At 45.3% G+C, this 19,649-nt stretch overlaps 1 protein-coding gene across 2 annotated transcripts; it reads right to left on the bottom strand.

The window, feature by feature from the left end:
- Positions 1–3,113: 3,113 nt before the first annotated feature.
- Positions 3,114–13,970, bottom strand: AZIN2 (antizyme inhibitor 2). 2 transcript variants are annotated; one of them, XM_056556565.1, is made up of 11 exons: positions 13,873–13,970; positions 13,713–13,790; positions 12,687–12,843; positions 11,730–11,903; positions 11,466–11,638; positions 11,225–11,359; positions 10,637–10,802; positions 10,379–10,541; positions 8,754–8,866; positions 5,854–6,068; positions 3,114–3,380 (listed from the first exon to the last, which is right to left on the bottom strand). In XM_056556565.1, the coding sequence occupies exons 3-11, from the start codon at positions 12,783–12,785 to the stop codon at positions 3,248–3,250; spliced, it is 1,371 nt and encodes a 456-aa protein (XP_056412540.1). In that variant the 5' UTR covers positions 12,786–12,843; positions 13,713–13,790; positions 13,873–13,970; the 3' UTR covers positions 3,114–3,247. The 2 variants fall into 2 exon arrangements, with proteins under 2 accessions (XP_056412540.1, XP_056412541.1); XM_056556566.1 differs by lacking the exons at positions 3,114–3,380; positions 5,854–6,068 and adding an exon at positions 8,246–8,396.
- Between the last annotated feature and the right edge of the window lie 5,679 nt (positions 13,971–19,649).

Here is a 19,649-nt window from a genome sequence, read left to right as displayed (position 1 = left end):
AGAGATGGGGTTACAAATTTTGGTGGGCATTTTCTCCCATTACCCTTTGTAAAAATTGTAAATTTGGGGGGGGGGGGGGGGGGGAACTGCACTTTAGTGAAAAAACTGTTTTTCATTTACACATCCGACTGACGAAAAGTCGTCAAACACCTGTGGGGTGTTAAGGCTCACTGGACCCCTTGTTACGTGCCTTGAGGGGTGTAGTTTCCAAAATGGTATGCCATGTGGCGGGGGGGGGGGGGGGGGTGTTCTGCCATTCTGGCACCATAGGGGCTTCCTAAATGTTACATGCCCTCCCCCAAAAACCATTTCAGAAAAACTGAAATCCTATTGTCGCTCCTTCCCTTCTGAGCCTTCTACTGCACCCACCGAACACTTTCCATCCACATATGAGTTATTTCCTTACTCGAGAGAAATTGGGTTACAAATTGAGAGAATTTTTCTCCTTTTACCCCTTGTAGACCCAGTTTTTGAATTTTTACAATAACCTGAGACTGTAAAAAATGAAGATGTTGAATTTTCTCCTTCACTTTGCTGCAATTCCTGTGAAACACCTAAAGGGTTAACACAATTACAGAATGTCATTTTGAATACATTGAGGGGTGCAGTTTTTATAATGGGGTCATTTATGGGGTATTTCTAATAAGAAAGCCCTTCAACCCTGAACTGGTCCATGAAAAATTCTGATTTTGAAAAATTTGAAAATTGCTGCTGAGCTTTGAAGCCCTCTGATGTCTTCCAAAAGTAAAAACATGGTAACTTTATGATGCAGACAGAAAGTAGACATTGTATTTGTGAATCAAAATATAATTTATTTAGAATGTCTATTTCCCTTACAACTAGAGAGCTTCAAAGTTAGAAAAATGCTACATTTTCAGTTTTTTCATCAAATTTTTGATGCAAGTATCAACAACATTTTACCACTAATACAAAGTAGAATAAGTCACGGAAAAACAATCTCGTAATCAGGATGAAAAGAAAAAGAATCCCAGAGTTATTAATGCTTAAAGTGACAGTGGTCAGATGTGCAAAAAACGCTCTGGTCCTTAAGGCCAAAATGGACCTTGTCCTTAACCCCTTAAGGACACATGACGTACTGGAACGTCATGTGTCCACTCCCGATCTATAACGCGGGTCCACGGCGTGGCCCTGCGTCATAGTGGGTCGGGCCCGGCCTCTAACAACGGCCGGGACCCGTGGCTAATAGGGCTCGGCCTTGATCGCTGTGCCGCGCGCTATTAACCCTTTAGACGCGGCGTTCAAAGTTGAACGCCGCGTCTAAAGTGAAACCGAAAGCATGCCAGCTAGCTCAGTGGGCTGTTCGGGATAACGGCGGTGAAATCGCGGCATCCCGAACAGCTGACAGGACAGCCGGAGGGCCCCTACCTGCCTCCTCGCTGTCCGATCGCCGAATGACTGCTCAGTGCCTGAGATCCAGGCATGAGCAGTCATGCGGCAGAATCATCGATCACTGGTTTCTTATGAGAAACCAGTGATCAATGTAAAAGATCAGTGTGTGCAGTGTTATAGGTCCCTATGGGACCTAGAACACTGCAAAAAAAAAAAAAAAAAAAAAAAAAAAAGTGATCATTTAACCCCTTCCCTATTAAAAGTTTGAATCACCCCCCTTTTTCCATAAAAACAGTGTAAATAAAAATAAACATATATGGTATCGCCGCGTGCGGAAATGTCCGAATTATAAAAATATATCATTAATTAAACCGCTCGGTCAATGGCGTGCGCGCAAAAAAATTCCAAAGTCCAAAATAGTGCATTTTTGGTCACTTTTTATATCATGAATAATCATGATAAATCAATAAGTCCTATCAATGCAAAAATGGTACCGTTAAAAACTTCAGATCACGGCGCATAAAATGAGCCCTCATACCGCCCCATACACGGAAAAATAAAAAAGTTATAGGGGTCAGAAGATGACAATTGTAAATGTATACATTTTTCTGCATGAAGTTATGATTTTTTCCAGAAGTGCGACAAATTCAAACCTGTATAAGTAGGATATCCTTTTAATCGTATGGACCTACAGAATAAAGATAAGGTGTCATTTTTACCGAAAAATGTACTACGTAGAAACGGAAGCCCCCAAAAGTTACAAAATGGCGTTTTTTTTTTTTCAATTTTGTCTCACAATGATTTTTTTTTTCCGTTTCACCGTAGATTTTTGGGCACAATGACTGACGTCATTACAAAGTAGAATTGGTGGCGCAAAAAATAAGCCATCATATGGATTTTTAGGTGCAAAATTTAAAGAGTTATGATTTTTTAAAGGCAAGAAGCAAAAAACGAAAATGCAAAAACGGAAAAAACCCCGGTCCTTAAGGGGTTAAGCTCATGTGCCCAGGGATATTCCTCACCATGGCAAGTGTCCAAGGTTATCCATCTCCTCTTAGTCAGTCTAGTGCTGCTTTTATACACCTACGCCTCTGATTGACAGTTGCTAATTTCTGTTGACATTTAAAATGGAGTACTCCGGTGGAAAACTTTATTTATTTTTTTAAATTTCTTTTCAGTCTGACCACAGTGCTCCCTACTGACACCACTGTCCATGTCAGGAACTGTCAGAAGCAGGAGCAAATCCCCATAGCAAACCTATCCTGCTCTGGACAGAGGTGTAAGCAGAGAGCACTGGTCAGATAGAAAAGAAATTCAAAAAAGTAAAACTTCCTGTGGAACACACAGCAGCTGATAAATACTGGAAAGATAAGGATTTTTTTTATAGAAGAAATTTACAAATATGTTTAATTCTGGCACCAGTTGATTGTTTATATATATTTTCCATTGGAGTACCCCCTTAAGTTTCGCGTACCTCGGATTTGTGAAAGCGTGCTGTCCATAGGTATGTGCCCAGTATGCTAAGTGAAAAAGTAGCACTATTTGCAACTCATGCCAAGTATGCACGTAACACAAGACTGGGTGACTAGGTTTATAAATTGATCATCTCTCATATCATAAGTGTATCCATCTAACCTAAGTTCTTCGTAATACCATGAATTTCAAACATGTAAATAAAAGTGCAGATATATTATATATATATTTGAAATAAATATGATTTCAACATCGCATTTCTACTTTAGTAACTCAAACCAAGGCTGAAGAAATTTTGATAAGAGATTTTATGTTGCATACTTAAACACAACAAGGCCAAGATTGGTCCCACATGCTGGGCAAAAGAGAGAAAAAGAAATCATTTATTGTGTTTATTTCTACGGGACATTCAGAAAACAGTAGCTCAGATGATTCTGGTTGGTGCAGGAGTTAAGCAAAGAGAATCAGAGATCTCCCAGCCACAGGACATCGGTGCACAAATGTTTTCTCTCTCTTCAATCGGATGTATTCCTTTCTCCAGCAGCTGAACCATATCCCTGGAAAAGAAAGATCAGGTTCAAGGTTTATGTTTCTGACAGGTTTTTAATTAAAACTGTAAGTAAGTAAAATATAAATTATACAGTTTTTTTTACTGGTTTAACATTGTTAAAATTCTATTCTTTTTTTTTTATAAATTCACCAAAAAAGACGCAGTATAAAAGACTGATATAGGAGGGAAGCTAATTGGTCCCTACAGTACTCCTAAGGCTATATGTATATATCTGTACTGCCAATACAAATACACCAACCTGTATAACAAGAAAACTGTGGCAGACAACAATGTGAATGCAAATAATGTTTATGGTTTAAAAATTACAATAAAAACAGGAATGGCGTCTGACAAATATGGAACATCTCTCTCATGTAGAAGCTACTAAGATAATATAGAATGCCAACATAGCATAACAAAGTGGTACTAGAGTTCTACATAGCAGCATAACACCAGTAAAGTGGCCGTCTCTCTATCGCATTTTTTTGTTCGCACATGTAGGTATTTTGTTGCTTTGATCCTGCGCTTGTACTTTGCCTTAGCACTTTATGCTTATACCGTATGCACTGAATCTGGATACAGCACTTTACTGGTGTTATGCTGCTATGTAGAACTCTAGTTACACTTTGTTATGCTACCGTGCTTCTACGAAAATAGGACCGCGTCTTATATTACTTTTAGCCACAAAAAACACACTAGGGCCTACTTTCAGGGTAGGGCTTACTCATTTACAGTACGATATGCACATTAAACAACATGGCGGTTCCACGTTATTTACACCCCCCCCCACCATTATTATCATCATGTGATGGGCGCAGCTCTGAAGCCCAACGTCCCTCCCTCCCCCCCCCCCCCCCCGCCGGTTTATCAGCACAGCACCCCTCATCGGGGTAATAATCGCTTGTCACCTGCAAGCGCAACTTCTCTCCCCCTCCCCCCCCCCCCCCCCCAAATAATGATCGACCGCTGCGCTGTATCAATTCCTGTGCCCGGGCTGCAAAACAAAACAAACTTTAGCTTACCGTACCTTCGTCCTCCGTTCCCCCGTTGCTAAGGCACCGGCCTCATGGTCCCTCCGCTGTTATCGCTGCTTCCTGGTGTTGGGACGTCACAGAGCCTTCAGCCTATCACCGGCCGCAGCGATGTCCCGCCTCGGCCGATGATTAGGCTGAGCTGACTGTCATGTAAGAAGCCGGCCGGCTTCTTACATCACAGTGGGCTCAGCCTATCATTGGCAGAAGCGGGACATCGCTGCGGCCGGTGATAGGCTGAAGGCTCTGTGACATCCCAACACCAGGAAGCAGCGATAACAGCGGAGGACAGTGAGGCCGGTTACTTAGCAACGGGGGAACGGAGGTAAGTTTAAGTTTGTTTTTAATATTTGCAGCCCGGGCATTGTCTAGGTCAGTGGTCTTCAACCTGCGGCTGTTGCAAAACTACAACTCCCAGCATGCCTGGACAGCCGTTGGCTGTCCGGGCATGCTGGGAGTTTTGCAACATCTGGAGGTCCGCAGGTTGAAGACCACTGGCCTAGGTCTTATTTTCCGTAGGGCTTATATTGCAGCCCACACCGATAATACAGCTAGGACCTATTTTCGGGGGAAGGGTGTATTTTTGGGGAAACACGTTGGCATTCTATATTATCTTATATTAGTAGATTGTACATGAGAGAAGCTACTAATAGTAATTTTTAAACAATAAACATTATTTGCATGCACATTGTTGTCTGCCACAGTTTTCTTGTTATATAGGTTGGTGTATTCTTTTTTATAGAAATCATGGCTTTGTCCAAGCTGAAGCACAGGCATAGACAAAGCCCAGTAAGTGAGGGTGGGCTAGTACTCCTCTGTGCTCTCTCCTATCAGACAGTACTAGCCCGCCCTCACTTACTGGACTTTGTCTATGCCTGTGCTTCAGCTTGGACAAAGCCATGATTTCTATAAGAAATAACATTTTCTTATGAATATTAGAAAGATTAATGTTTTGCCAAGATGTACAACATATAAAATTTTTTGTATTTGACAGTGCCCATTTAAACTACAAACAAATATTTCTACACCAATAGTGATAGATTACCGAAATAAAAAGCAAAGTTTCAGTGGGATGTATCAAAAAGGGGCAGTATAGCTATCACACGGCTGGAGACAAAGGCAAATATGTCAGTATGCCGTTATGTCTGTCATTTAAAATAACAAACTTTAGGCATGTCATAGAGACATGTGAAATGTTTTGATCAGTCGAGGTCTGGGTACCAAAGCCACCAACTTCTAGAACAATCAGGGAGGGAGCAGCGATTAGCTAAATGCTTCTCTCCTTCCTCACTGCAAGTTCTACACATTTTCTATAAAATCTGTCTTAGCTAGGATCCTCTCCCCACTCCCTGTTTTTTTAATAAGTGAAACTTTAATGAGTAAAAGGGCATAAAAAAAATTAAAAAACACACACACACACGTTGTCTATAGTGTGTGTTTTATTCTTACCAGGCTGCCCGTGGCATTGCATAGTAGATACAGGATTGCTGAAAGCCATTGAATGTAGAGGATGTTGCCACTGTGTAAGCTCCCATGTTATCAAACAGAAGCCAGTCACCAACTTGAAGCTCTGGTAGCTGAAGATGCTCAGCGATCTTATCTATGCCATCACATGTTTGTCCCCACAAGCTACTGTTGTATAATGGCTGATCTGGAGAAGGTTTCTGCAGGAAAAACAAGTTGGGAAAAGAGCAGAAATATTAAAAGGCTGCAACATAGTCACATGTTCATGTAGAACTCCATCTATATGTTCGTCTGGGGGCTTTTTCCTGTGCTCTTAATATTTGTTCTGAAAAAAATATTCAATTGAAACTATTCAAATGTAAAGACTGCAACATGTGTTTGAGGACGGAGGCTAGGTTTCCACTGAGGTTTTGTCCTTGCATTTTTTTTTTTCAGGCTTAAGAACACATGGAAAAACTGCCAGAGATTTTTCCTGCATTTTGACGTTTTGATCTTTCTGTGGAAATTGCATTTTTTGGCCCTTGCGGGCGTTATATACGAATTTTGTTGGGTACCAAAAATTTTTTTTTATAAAAAAAAAAAAAAAAAAAAAAAATTATGCAGTAGGGATGGGATGGAAAAAAAAAAATTGTAGGGAACAAAATTTATATTTTCTTGGTCGCTCTTCATTGGGGAGACACCTAACTGATGGGTATATGCTCTTGCCACTAGGAAGAAAAAAAAAAGTCGGCTCCTCCCTGCAGGATATACCCACCCACTGGAAGTGAGGTAATCAGTTTTAGCTAGTGTCAGCAGGAGGCAAGACACAGGTCTTTTTCTCATTTTCTAGTAAGCGGTTTAGATAGGTTCTTTACTCCCTTTTGTTTCCTTTTTTCCAGTGGGGGTTTAGGAGCATGGTGCTACCTTTTCCTCCCATATGCGGCTAAGGGGCACAGGACATAAAAGTATGCACGGTTAACCCCTACCCGTTTTTTTTTTTTTTTTTTTTCCCCCACTCCCATAGACTGCTATGGAAGAAAAATGGCAAGATTTTTTCAGAAAAAAATGTTAAAGTCTCAAGAGGTTGTTTTTGAAAATCGCCCAAAATAGTAGAAAAACGCCAAAAGAATAAAAAAAAAAAAATATTTAAACTAAAAAACGCTAAGTGGATAAGGCATTTTGTAGTTCCCTATTGACTTGCAGCTATCATTTCACTGAAAAAAATGCATTGCGGCAGAATGGGTGTTTTTTGGAGGCATTAGCCTTAAAGAGGTATTCCCATCTGGAAATTTATGGTCCATCCACAGAATCTAACAAATGTCTGATAGATATGGATTCCACCTACAGGACCTGCATTTGAGAGCTCCCCAAACCCGTTGCAGCTGGCAGAGGCTGTCAAAAAGCCGAAAAAACTCTGAAGTTCCAGAAGCATTATAGCTCATAGTGCTATGCTGTTTGGGCAATTCCTATTTACAGCAATGGGAGTTATATAAACTGTTTAAAACAGCAACCAGGCCATAAAGATGGAATCTGTATCGAACAATTATAGCAGATCCTGTAGCTATGCCATAAGTGTCCAGATACCATACTATTTTAATCGCACTTTCACTGAAATAAGGTTATTCCTGTTTGTAAAATTTCACTAGTGCAAATTAGCAAGAAAATTATTGGGGACTGTTAGGTTTATGGAGATAAAAACATTTTAACTAGTTTTGATGTGGAGAAAATGGTTATAGTGTGGGTAAACAAGAGACCGATGCGGGGGTCACTAACTAAGATACCTACCTTCAGTCCAGTGCCCGGTCCTTCTGAAGATCAACTGCTATCTTCACTGAATTGAGTGCTGAAGGTGGGCCTGCTGGGGGAATTTGAATATTCATGGCCAGTGGTCACATGAGCGCTTACGTGACCAGCATCGATTAATATTCAAATGCACCCACAAGCCTGCCTCCAGCACGCAATTCAGTGAAGATAGAAGCTGACATTCAGAGGGAATGGGCGCTGGACTGAAGGTAGGTATCTTAGTCAGAGACCCCCCCCCCCAATCGGTCTCCTGTTCACCCGAACTACAACCTGGTGTATTTAGTTTAGTGTGGGTGATCAGGATGAGAGTTTTCCCTTTAAAAAAAATAAAAAAACATGAACAAAAGTTCCATACTTCATAAAACATATTTGCAGTGAAAGAACCTCACAATCTTGATATAAATGATGGAAGTGTTCATCAGCAGATTGTGTATGGTTACATGTTAAAGAAGTTGTACATAATCAGAACAACAAGACTGCTGTCTCCTAAAAACAGTTCCACAGCTGTCTACAAACTAGTTGCTAATAAAACCAGTTAAACTGTCTAATGAATGACTAGGTTAGTAAATAAGGTTGTTTTTACTACATTTCTGTGGCCTTTCATACTTTCCTTCTGCTTTTGATGGAAACTGTCTGCTTTGTTGTCTTTAGCATCCTGTCTGGTGTACATCCTGTAACAGACTTCCTGTTCCTGTGTACAGTCTAGTAGGAGGGAGAGAGTTGGCTGAATTTCTGGCTAGAGTGTCCTGTTTACAAAAACATGAAGTCAGTCAGAGGATTTACACCAGACTGGACTATGAGCTAAAGTCAACAGAACAGAGGAAAAGCATGAAAGACCACAGAAAAGTAGCAAAATAACTACTATTCACCAATGTATATGTTCAATTTTTTAAATAAACAGTTGAAAATAGGTGTGTGTGTCATCATTAAACAACCCCTCTATAGCACTGCCATTCAGCTCCATTTACTTTACTGGAGCTTAGATGCTTTTACAGTTCATGTACTGTATAGCACTGCTTCAGCTAACTCTTTTTAGGTATTGCAGACCTCATACATCTCAATGAATTTTTCCTATGAATAAGATTTTTTTTTTTTTACTGTACCTTGTGAAGAGTAAGTTTAGGATGAGCATGGTCAAAGAGGATACAGTTGAATGACCCATATACGCTATCATTAACATAATACATGGTGTTCTTGTTAGGACAGGTTTCTTCATCTAAAAAGACAAAATTATATTTATATACACACACACACACACTTAAAAGTGCTTTTTAAATTTATGTTCATAAAACAAAATACAGCATGATCTGCTGTCCTAGTCCAGCACCAAAGCTCCAGTCTGCTCCATTCTCTGTTTACTTACCCTGATGATTTGCTCTCCCCAACTCTGATGATGATGTTCCAAACCCACAGCAGCCACTACGGAGGCTGCAGTGTGTCATCAACAGAACAGGGAGAGCGTGTCATCGGAGCAAGTAAACAGAGACTGGGGCAGACCAGAAGCACCCCACACTTCACTGGATGAGGTAAGTATGCTGTAGTTTGGTATTTTACACACACAGCTTAGAGTGTGGTTTTTAAGTTAGTTGGAATTTCTCTTTAGGAAATGTCCACATTGATTCCCCTTCAAGACTCATCTAGTATGAATAGAGGCTGTATCAACTGGTCAGGCCCTAGTAATACAGTAATATAATGCAGTGTAATTTTTATGTCACCCATAATATAAAAAAGGGGCATTAAAAGCCATTGTGACATTTATACCAATAGCATAGTATGTGTCGAGTATACCTTATGAAATTTTATTACATACTCACACATTTAACAACCACAGACGTATATTTATGTCTGTGGCTGGCTCCCGATCTGTTAAGCCCGCTCAGAAGCTGAGCGCACTTTGAATCTGCGGGGTCCCGGTTGCTATCAGCAACCGTGACCTGCGGCTGATACCGGACATCGCCAATCGGGCTGATGTCTGGTATTAACCTTTTAAATGCCGCAATCAAAGTTGATTGCGGCATCTAAAACGGGAGAATATGCTGCCAGTTTGTTCAGTGGAGCTGTTTGGGACCGCCGTGATAAAATCGCGGCATCCTTAACAGCTGAGAGAACAGCGGGAGGCTCCCTACCTGGCTCCATGCTGTCCGATCGGCGTTTGATTGCGCCAAGCCTGAGATCCAGGCTTGAGCAATCAAGCACAGATAACACTGATCAATGCTATGCTATGCCATAGCATTGAACAGTGCGAACAATCAGTGTAATGCCCTATGGGGGCTAACACATTAAATGTGATTTAACCCCTTACCTAATAAAAGTCTGAATCCCCAACCTTTTCCCCATTTAAAAAAAAAAAAAAAAAAAAACTGTAAAGTTAACATATGTGGTATCGCTGCATGCGTAAATGTCCAAACTATAAAAATCTATCGTTAATTAAACCGCAAGGTCAATGGTGTACACGAAAAAAAAAAGCCATCATATGGATTTTTAAGTGCAAAATTGAAGGGGTTAGGATTTTTAAAAGGTAAGAAGAAGAAAAACATGAAAGTGCAAAAATAGAAAAATGCTTGGTCCTTAAGGGGTTAAAGAGCAATGCATGTGTCCTATTCCTTCAATTTTATATAATCATAATATGAACAAAAAAGGCTCCAGTTTACTCTATAGAAACAATTTGTATTTAATGAATTTTAATGAATGTTTTAATATTTAGAAAATATTAGAATGTGGAACATACCATCTGATCCAGAGCCGTCCAAGTCCACTTCCTTCTTAGCAATGATGTTTACAGCCAGAGAGAAAGCAGATGCTACATAGTATCTTCCAGGTTCAGCAATGATCTCCACAGCCGAGCCTTCTGGGAAATACAGGTCTAGAGCTGGGTTTATTACAGCTGAAATCTGTTTTGAGAAAGCATAGGCAGTTAGTTCACCACAAATTGCAGTATGTCCTCCGAATAGATCAATCTATATACCTCTAGAAATTATATTTTTACCTCTTCAAAGTGAATTTTGGAATCTTCTGTGCCAGGAAAGCCCCCACCAATATCCAACAGCCACATCTTGTAACCAAACTCTGATGCCATTTCAAAAACCAGTCTGGCATCTGAAATGGATTGCGCATATGCTTTCGGATCACCGCAGCCACTCCCCACATGGAAACTGAAAGGCAATGTTTCCACTTTAGCAAAAAGGCAATGTCATCTTCCAATGTCTGTTTCCAGACAGATATGCTAGAGAAATGAGTGACTAGACTATAAACCACATTTACAGATGTGTTAAACTTTGTCCATATTAGCCCAGTGATCCAGCGCTGTCCCAGAAAAGTAGATGCCACCAGCTGGATCTTTTGCATCCAACATTCCAATAGAGTAAATCGGGCATGGTGCTGGACCTTCAGACCATCCGGCATGTTTGCCAGATCAAGATACCCTGCATGTAAGGTTCTTTGATTCAGAACCTGCAGGCTGTATTGCAAATATGCCAGAAGAATGGAAATGCGGCCTAACATATGTATACTTATCAAAGAAAATAATATTACGACCTGATTGGCAGTAGGTATATGTAATGAAAATACTACTTACCTAACACCAATAACATCAACGTTTAGATTCTTGGCCATTTCAAGAAGGTGCCTACATGACTTTAATGGAGCCCCAAATTTCACACTAAGTCGAGCAGAAGACTTGGAGTCATCTGTGGCAATACGAAGTACCATCCTATGAACCGTTACATCATGGTTAGAAGTTGGGAACTTTGGCCAGTTTTCATATTAAACAAAAAAGTAACCTGCAATCAATAAACTGTGGCTATATAGGTACATACTTAGCATTTGGGTGGTTTCTTGACACTTTGGACAGCTCCACTTCATTGTCAAAAGTCATCATCTGGACTCCATTCTTGGCAGCATACTTAATCTGGGATATCTGCTTACATGGGTTTGCATAAATTATGTTTTCAGGCTTCACTCCTATGCTTTGGACTAATTCAATTTCTGCCTGCAGAAAAACATGTAGAGTTGTGTGTTAAAACATAACTATAAAAAACCTTTCCAGATTACAACATGGTAAATAAACTGTCTGTCATTACCTTGCTGGCACAGTCAAATCCTGCCCCCAATTCTGCTAGGATCTGGACTACACCTTTGCTGCTATTACACTTCACAGCATAGAAAGGCTTTACACGTGGCAGAGCTTTGAGAAAACGCAGATGCTTTCTTACAATATCTCCTAAATCCACAACGAAGAAAGCATCTCGGTCATCCTGAAAATGCCCATACAAAAGGATACAGTTAGAATATAAGACAGTGAAAAGTTAAAGTGATACTCCACCCCCACACATCTTATTTCCTATCCAGGGATAGGGGATAAGCTGTTTGATCGCGGGGGTCCCACTGCAATCCCTCCCACAGCCCCCCCCCCGATTCATCAGATATACAGAACTAAGTTTGCTCCGTGGCTGATGACTCACGATACAGGTGCCGAAATATCATGACGTCACGGTGCCGCCCCTCGTGACGACACCCCGCCCCCTTAATACAAGTCTATGGGAGGGTGCGGCCGCCGTCACGTCCCCTCCCATAGACTTGCAGTAAGGGGGTGGGGCGTGATGTCACGAGGGGCGGCACCGTGACGTTATGATACTCTGGCCCCTGTATCGTGAGTCAGCCACGGAAACTTAGCTCCGTATATCTGATGACTCGGGGGACTGCCAGAGGGGTTGCAGGGGTCTCCAGTAGCAGACCCCCATGATCCTTGGATAGGGGATAAGATGTCTAGGGGCGGAGAACCACTAAGGAAAATACATGTTTATATATTGTTTCAACCATTGGCAGCTGAATAAATAAAAAGGAATATCTCTATTAGGGATTATGATCTAATACACAGCCCAGCTGTACTGTTTTAATATGGCCATACTTAGATCCATAATAAGGAGATGGAGGACTGTATGTCAATGATGGTATCACAGCCATACAGATTAGTTCAGTCTGTTTTATTACACCTGAAGGTAAGGTCCCCTTTATACAAGATTGATAGGAATACTTACAGTCTGTGAGACACCATTGATGATTTCCTCCATCAAGTCTCTGGCCACATAGCCTTCCTCCACCATGATAAAGTCTGATTCCTGGATGTACCTTGGCATTTTGTTTTTTACTGGGGTCCCACCAACCAATTAATGTTGTTTAGAAGTATGCAACAAGCTGAAATATAGAACCAAAATACAACTGATAATACAAACACATAGGATAATATCTGCAAATGTCATCAGAGGCCCGCCCCCAGCCGAGGGCGATGACCACCAGGGGCCCGCCCCCAGCCGAGGGCAATGGCCACCAGGGGCCCGCCCCCAGCCGAGGGCGATGGCCACCAGGGGCCCGCCCCCAGCCGAGGGCGATGGCCACCAGGGGCCCGCCCCCAGCCGAGGGCGATGGCCACCAGGGGCCCGTCCCCAGCCGAGGGCGATGGCCACCAGGGGCCCGCCCCCAGCCGAGGGCCATGGCCACCAGGGGCCCGCCCCCAGCCGAGGGCCATGGCCACCAGGGGCCCGCCCCCAGCCGAGGGCCATGGCCACCAGGGGCCCGCCCCCAGCCGAGGGCCATGGCCACCAGGGGCCCGCCCCCAGCCGAGGGCCATGGCCACCAGGGGCCCGCCCCCAGCCGAGGGCCATGGCCACCAGGGGCCCGCCCCCAGCCGAGGGCCATGGCCACCAGGGGCCCGCCCCCAGCCGAGGGCCATGGCCACCAGGGGCCCGCCCCCAGCCGAGGGCGATGGCCACCAGGGGCCCGCCCCCAGCCGAGGGCGATGGCCACCAGGGGCCCGCCCCCAGCCGAGGGTGATGGCCACCAGGGGCCCGCCCCCAGCCGAGGGTGATGGCCACCAGGGGCCCTCCCCCAGCCGAGGGTGATGGCCACCAGGGGCCCGCCCCCAGCCGAGGGTGATGACCAGAGTCCTATCCTCAGGTAAGAACACAGATCCGATAAAGTGTGAGGTGTAGCTGGGGGACAATATGGCAGTGGCAGTAGAAATGAGAAGAAGCCGTATAATGTGGCAGGCTCCGTACAGTCCTTACCTCCTATCAGAAGGCCCAGGGAGGCGCTGCTCTCAGCCCCGGATTTGTTCTGTCGCCGCTGGTGGCGTCTTGTGATCTCTGCAGAGGAAACATACAGCAATGAGAATGGGCACTGCGGATGATGGCAGCAGCATAGAGATGAAGAGAAGTGTCCCTTTACCTTAATACGCATTTACACGGCCGTTTCCCATGGGTGGTGACAATAAGAAGGGCACAGAACCAAGTCCTCACCGCACTGCGCCTCTAAGCGTCTGCACTCCTCGGTGTCCAGACAACGCTTCATTCTTCCAATCCCGTCGTTGCCTCGCCCCGTAGCCACGCCCACTTCCAGCCCATTACCTCATCACACAGCGAAGTCCTAGGACCCTGGAATATCCCTGTTCTCGTAGAATGAGTAAGAGCGGAGCACGTGATGCTGCTGGCTAATGACGCCGGAATCAGTAAGTTGTCACGTGACAATTTCAGCTGAAATCCGAGAGGAGACTTTACAGTAACCAGAGAACAATTACCCAATGCATTGTGATAGTACCCTATTGCTTAGTCTGGTCAAAGATGGGGGACATGGCTGCAGTGGGACATTTTACAGAGCATAGACCTGTGTTTCCCAAGCTGTGGCACTACAATGAAAAACTACTACTCACATCATTTCTGGACAGCCGAGCACTGTTGTATGATGGCAGTTGTAGTTTGCAAAAGCTGGAGCACCACAGATTGGTGAACACTGCTATAGACAGATATTGGTGAACACTGCCATAGACAGATATTGGTGAACACTGCCATAGACAGATATTGGTGAACACTGCCATAGCCCCCCTGATGTCTCTGCCAGTACAGAATCCACAGTAAGGGCGGGGTCACACAGGGCACATCTGCAGCTTATTTTCACGCTGCGGATGCGCCGGCAGCAGTCAGAGCAACTGCAGAGCGAGCTCTCAGCGTCAGCCAGGAGCTCGCTCTGCAGTCCCTCTGTGACTGCCGCCGGTGTGAGGTGGATTTTTGCGCCCCCGTAGATCCATGCGTCCGCTCCTCCCCCAGCTCTCCGAACATTTCCGAAGCTAGAGCTGGGGCAAGAGGAGGAAGGAGGTACACGCCCCCTCCCTGAGCTCAGCTGGACACAGATCTCCACGGCACGCCCCCTCCCTGAGGACATAGATCTCCACGGCAGGTCCCTCCCTCATCTCCCCGAGCATAGGACGTAAATCTCCACGGCAGGTCCCTCCCTCAGGACATAGAGCAGTGCTCCCAATGAGCTCTATGTGTAAAGGGGGGACATACTGTACAAGCTCTTTAGCCTTTGCAGTATGTCCCACTTTAGCCCGTGCAGAATGTCCTCCTTTAGCCCCTGCAGTATGACCCCCTTTAGCCCGTGCAGTATGTCCTCCTTTAGCCCCTGCAGTATGTCCCCCTTTAGCCCGTGCAGTATGTCCCCTTTAGCCCCTGCAGTATGTCCCCCTTTACACATAGAGCTCATTGGGAGCACTGCTCTATGTCCTCAGCTCGGGGAGATGTCCTCAGGGAGGGGGCGTGCCGTAGAGATCTGCGCCCAGCCGAGCTCAGGGAGGGGAGATGAGGGAGGGGTCGTGTACTTCTCTCTCCCCTTGCTCTGCCCTCCCCCAGTTCTAGCTTCGGAAATGTTCGGAGAGCTGGGGGAGGAGCGGACGCATGGATCTACGGGGGCGCAAAAAACCACCTCACACCGGTGTGAGGTGGTTTTTTGCGCCCCCGTAGATCCATGCGTCTGCTCCTCCCCCAGCTCTCCGAACATTTCCGAAGCTAGAACTGGGGCAAGGGGAGCGAGGAGGTACACGCCCCTCCCTGAGCTCGGCTGGACGCAGATCTCCACGGCACGCCCCCTCCCTGAGGACATAGAGCAGTGCTCCCAATGAGCTCTATGTGTAAAGGGGGACATACTGCACGGGCTCTTTAGCCCATGCAGTATGTCCCCCTTTAGCCTGTACAGTTTGTCCCCCTTTAGCCTGTGCAGTATGTCCCCTTTAGCCTGTACAGTATGTCCCCTTTAGCCCGTACAGTACGTCCCCCTTTACACATAGAGCTCATTGGGAGCACTGCTCTACGTCCTCAGCTCGGGGAGATGAGGAAGGGGCCTGCCGTGGAGATTTACGTCCTCAGCTCGGGGAGATGAGGGAGGGACCTGCCGTGGAGATTTATGTCCTCAGCTCGGGGAGATGAGGGAGGGGCCTGCCGTGGAGATTTACGTCCTCAGCTCGGGAAGATGAGGGAGGGGCCTGCCGTGGAGATTTACGTCCTCAGCTCGGGGAGATGAGGGAGGGACCTGCCGTGGAGATTTACGTCCTCAGCTCGGGGAGATGAGGGAGGGGCCTGCCGTGGAGATTTACGTCCTCAGCTCGGGGAGATGAGGGAGGGGCCTGCCGTGGAGATTTATGTCCTCAGCTCGGGGAGATGAGGGAGGGACCTGCCGTGGAGATTTACGTCCTCAGCTCGGGGAGATGAGGGAGGGGACCTTCCGTGGCGATCTATGTCCTCAGGGAGGGGGCGTGTCGTGGAGATCTGCGTCCAGCCGAGCTCAGGGAGGGGGCGTGTACCTTTTCTCTCCCCTTGCTCTCCCCAGTTCTAGCTTCGGAAATGTTCGGAGAGCTGGGGGAGGAGCGGACGCATGGATCTACGGGGGCGCAAAAAACCACCTCACACCGGTGTGAGGTGGTTTTTTGCGCCCCCGTAGATCCATGCGTCTGCTCCTCCCCCAGCTCTCCGAACATTTCCGAAGCTAGAACTGGGGCAAGGGGAGCGAGGAGGTACACGCCCCTCCCTGAGCTCGGCTGGACGCAGATCTCCACGGCACGCCCCCTCCCTGAGGACATAGAGCAGTGCTCCCAATGAGCTCTATGTGTAAAGGGGGACATACTGCACGGGCTCTTTAGCCCATGCAGTATGTCCCCCTTTAGCCTGTACAGTTTGTCCCCCTTTAGCCTGTGCAGTATGTCCCCTTTAGCCTGTACAGTATGTCCCCTTTAGCCCGTACAGTACGTCCCCCTTTACACATAGAGCTCATTGGGAGCACTGCTCTACGTCCTCAGCTCGGGGAGATGAGGAAGGGGCCTGCCGTGGAGATTTACGTCCTCAGCTCGGGGAGATGAGGGAGGGACCTGCCGTGGAGATTTACGTCCTCAGCTCGGGGAGATGAGGGAGGGGCCTGCCGTGGAGATTTACGTCCTCAGCTCGGGAAGATGAGGGAGGGGCCTGCCGTGGAGATTTACGTCCTCAGCTCGGGGAGATGAGGGAGGGACCTGCCGTGGAGATTTACGTCCTCAGCTCGGGGAGATGAGGGAGGGGCCTGCCGTGGAGATTTACGTCCTCAGCTCGGGGAGATGAGGGAGGGGCCTGCCGTGGAGATTTATGTCCTCAGCTCGGGGAGATGAGGGAGGGACCTGCCGTGGAGATTTACGTCCTCAGCTCGGGGAGATGAGGGAGGGGACCTTCCGTGGCGATCTATGTCCTCAGGGAGGGGGCGTGTCGTGGAGATCTGCGTCCAGCCGAGCTCAGGGAGGGGGCGTGTACCTTTTCTCTCCCCTTGCTCTCCCCAGTTCTAGCTTCGGAAATGTTCGGAGAGCTGGGGGAGGAGCGGACGCATGGATCTACGGGGGCGCAAAAAACCACCTCACACCGGCACATCCACTGTGTTAAATGCGCTGCAGATCTGCCCCCTGTGACCCCGCCCTAAAGAAGGAAACACAAGGTCTGCTATTATCCTGGCTTGCTCACTCTGGTGGCAAACTACTATGGAAAAATATTATTATATGTGGCCATTATCCTAGAAGCTGGGTTTGGCTAAAATTCACTTAATGTTTATGGGCATCAAATGAGTAAGGCCTCAGAAGACTACTGTACATACAGTTATGAAGATTAAAGAGGGTCATTTTATGCATCTAGGAGATTCAATGACCCATTCTGGAGATTGCGCGGCTTCCAGTGGTCAGACCCCCGTGATCAGACGCTTATCCATGATCGGAGAAGAGTTTATTTTAGTTGGATGAACCCTGGTGGGTTCTAGGGAATTTAGTACATTCTGGTATCGGGCCTGGATTTTTATATGATGAAAGGTGGGTTTGGATCAGTCCAAATTTTCAGGTTTGCCCCAAGTCAGCAGAGTTGCTGAGACCGTATAACACTGGGCTTACAAAAGGTGTAACTAGGTCAGCAGTGAAAGGCTGGGAGGAACATCTGATGTGAGTTGGAGACCCGAGGCAGGCAGCCTAAAAAAAAAAAAATTTCTTGCATGAGTAACATATTTCTATTTAGTTGGATGGCTGGTAGTATTTTGTATTTGTTTGTGCCTGAAGCTAAAGGCTTGTTTACTGGAAAATAAAGACAGAAGTCCTGTTTAAATGTTACTACTGTGTCCTGTTTCTGACTTCAAAAAAATCAGCATAAACAATATTTTCTAATACATATCCCATAAGGTGAATGCTTAATGACATCAACAATAGTAAGGCTGTGTTCACATCACGTTTTTGCCATACTGTTTTCAATCAGTTTTTCTAAAGAAAACTGTATGGCAAAAAAACGGATGGAAAAAGTGGTCGACCGCATATGACCGCATACGGCCGAAAAAGCAGCCGACCGGAGGCTGCGGTTCACTCCGGTCGGCTCATAGACATACATTAACTACGGTTCCCTATACGGCTGAGTGCGGGAGTGCGGATTAAGCCCCGCCCACCCCTCCTCCCAGCCGTATACGGGAACCGTAATTACAAACCGTAGTGTGAACCCAGCCTAAACCGTATGCGTTTTTAAACTGTATACTGGTTTTAAAAGTGCATACAGTTCCGTCCGTTTTTTATAAAAAATATGTGTCCATTTTTAATGGAAGGGGTGTTGGGTGGGGTCTTTAGGATGCAAATGCGCATGTGCAGAGTAAAAACCGTATACGGTTTCCTGTATGGAACTGTATACATGTGCGTTTCCCATTGACATCCATGTTAAAAAAACGTATGCGGTTGCAGTACGGTTTTTAAACCGGAGACAAAAACATGGTCAACCATGGTTTTGACTCCGGTTTAAAACCGTACTGCAACCGCATACGTTTTTTTTAACATGGATGTCAATGGGAAACGCACATCTATAAGGTTCCATAAGTGAAACCGTATACGGTTTTTCTTTGCACATGCGCATTTGCATCCTAAAGTCCCCACCCAAGATCCCTCCCATTAAAAATGGACAAAATTTTCTAAAACGTATATATATATATATATTTTTTTTTTATTAAAAAAGGACGGAACCATATGCACTTTTAAAAACAGTATACAGTTTAAAAACGCATACGGTTTACTTTTTCCCATACGGTTCCATCCGTTTTTTTGCCATACGGTTTTCTTTAGAAAAACTGATTGAAAACAGTATGGCAAAAACGTGATGTGAACCCAGCCTAAGACAACTGCCAAAGAAGAAAATAAATAAAGTCCAAACTTAATAAATACCTAATCTACAAATATGTAAAAAAAATAAATAAAAAAAAAAGGTTGCAAATACATATAAATGTAATCAGAAACCTGCGGACTGTACATCACCATATGAGAAAGTGCTTTCTGTGCATTGTCACTCCAAATGGCAGCTTCCTCCCTATTATTGTTATGGGGTCTATTTTATAGATGTGGTCACTGAGACAACATGCTGCATGTCACATAAAACATATCACTGGGGTTTATCCTGTAATTGTAGACAATGTGATGGCTTTGTTATGGTAACAGTGGTATTCACATTAAGAGCAGCTAGATCTCACTTCTAAGCACACAACGTCAAGTCAAGCAGTAGGCCATGTCGAGACATGAAAGGCTATTGTCTGACCCCCTCCAAGTCCTAGCTTACCATTACTGGTCCCATCCAGTTTTCTACTTCGTGTAATCATCTTGGTCATTATTGTGTATAAAGGCACTGAAAACAGATTGTATAGAGGATTTC

Source organism: Hyla sarda, chromosome 2 (genome assembly GCF_029499605.1).
Source record: "Hyla sarda isolate aHylSar1 chromosome 2, aHylSar1.hap1, whole genome shotgun sequence".
NCBI lineage: Eukaryota > Metazoa > Chordata > Amphibia > Anura > Hylidae > Hyla > Hyla sarda.
This window is presented reverse-complemented; position numbering and strand designations above follow the sequence as displayed.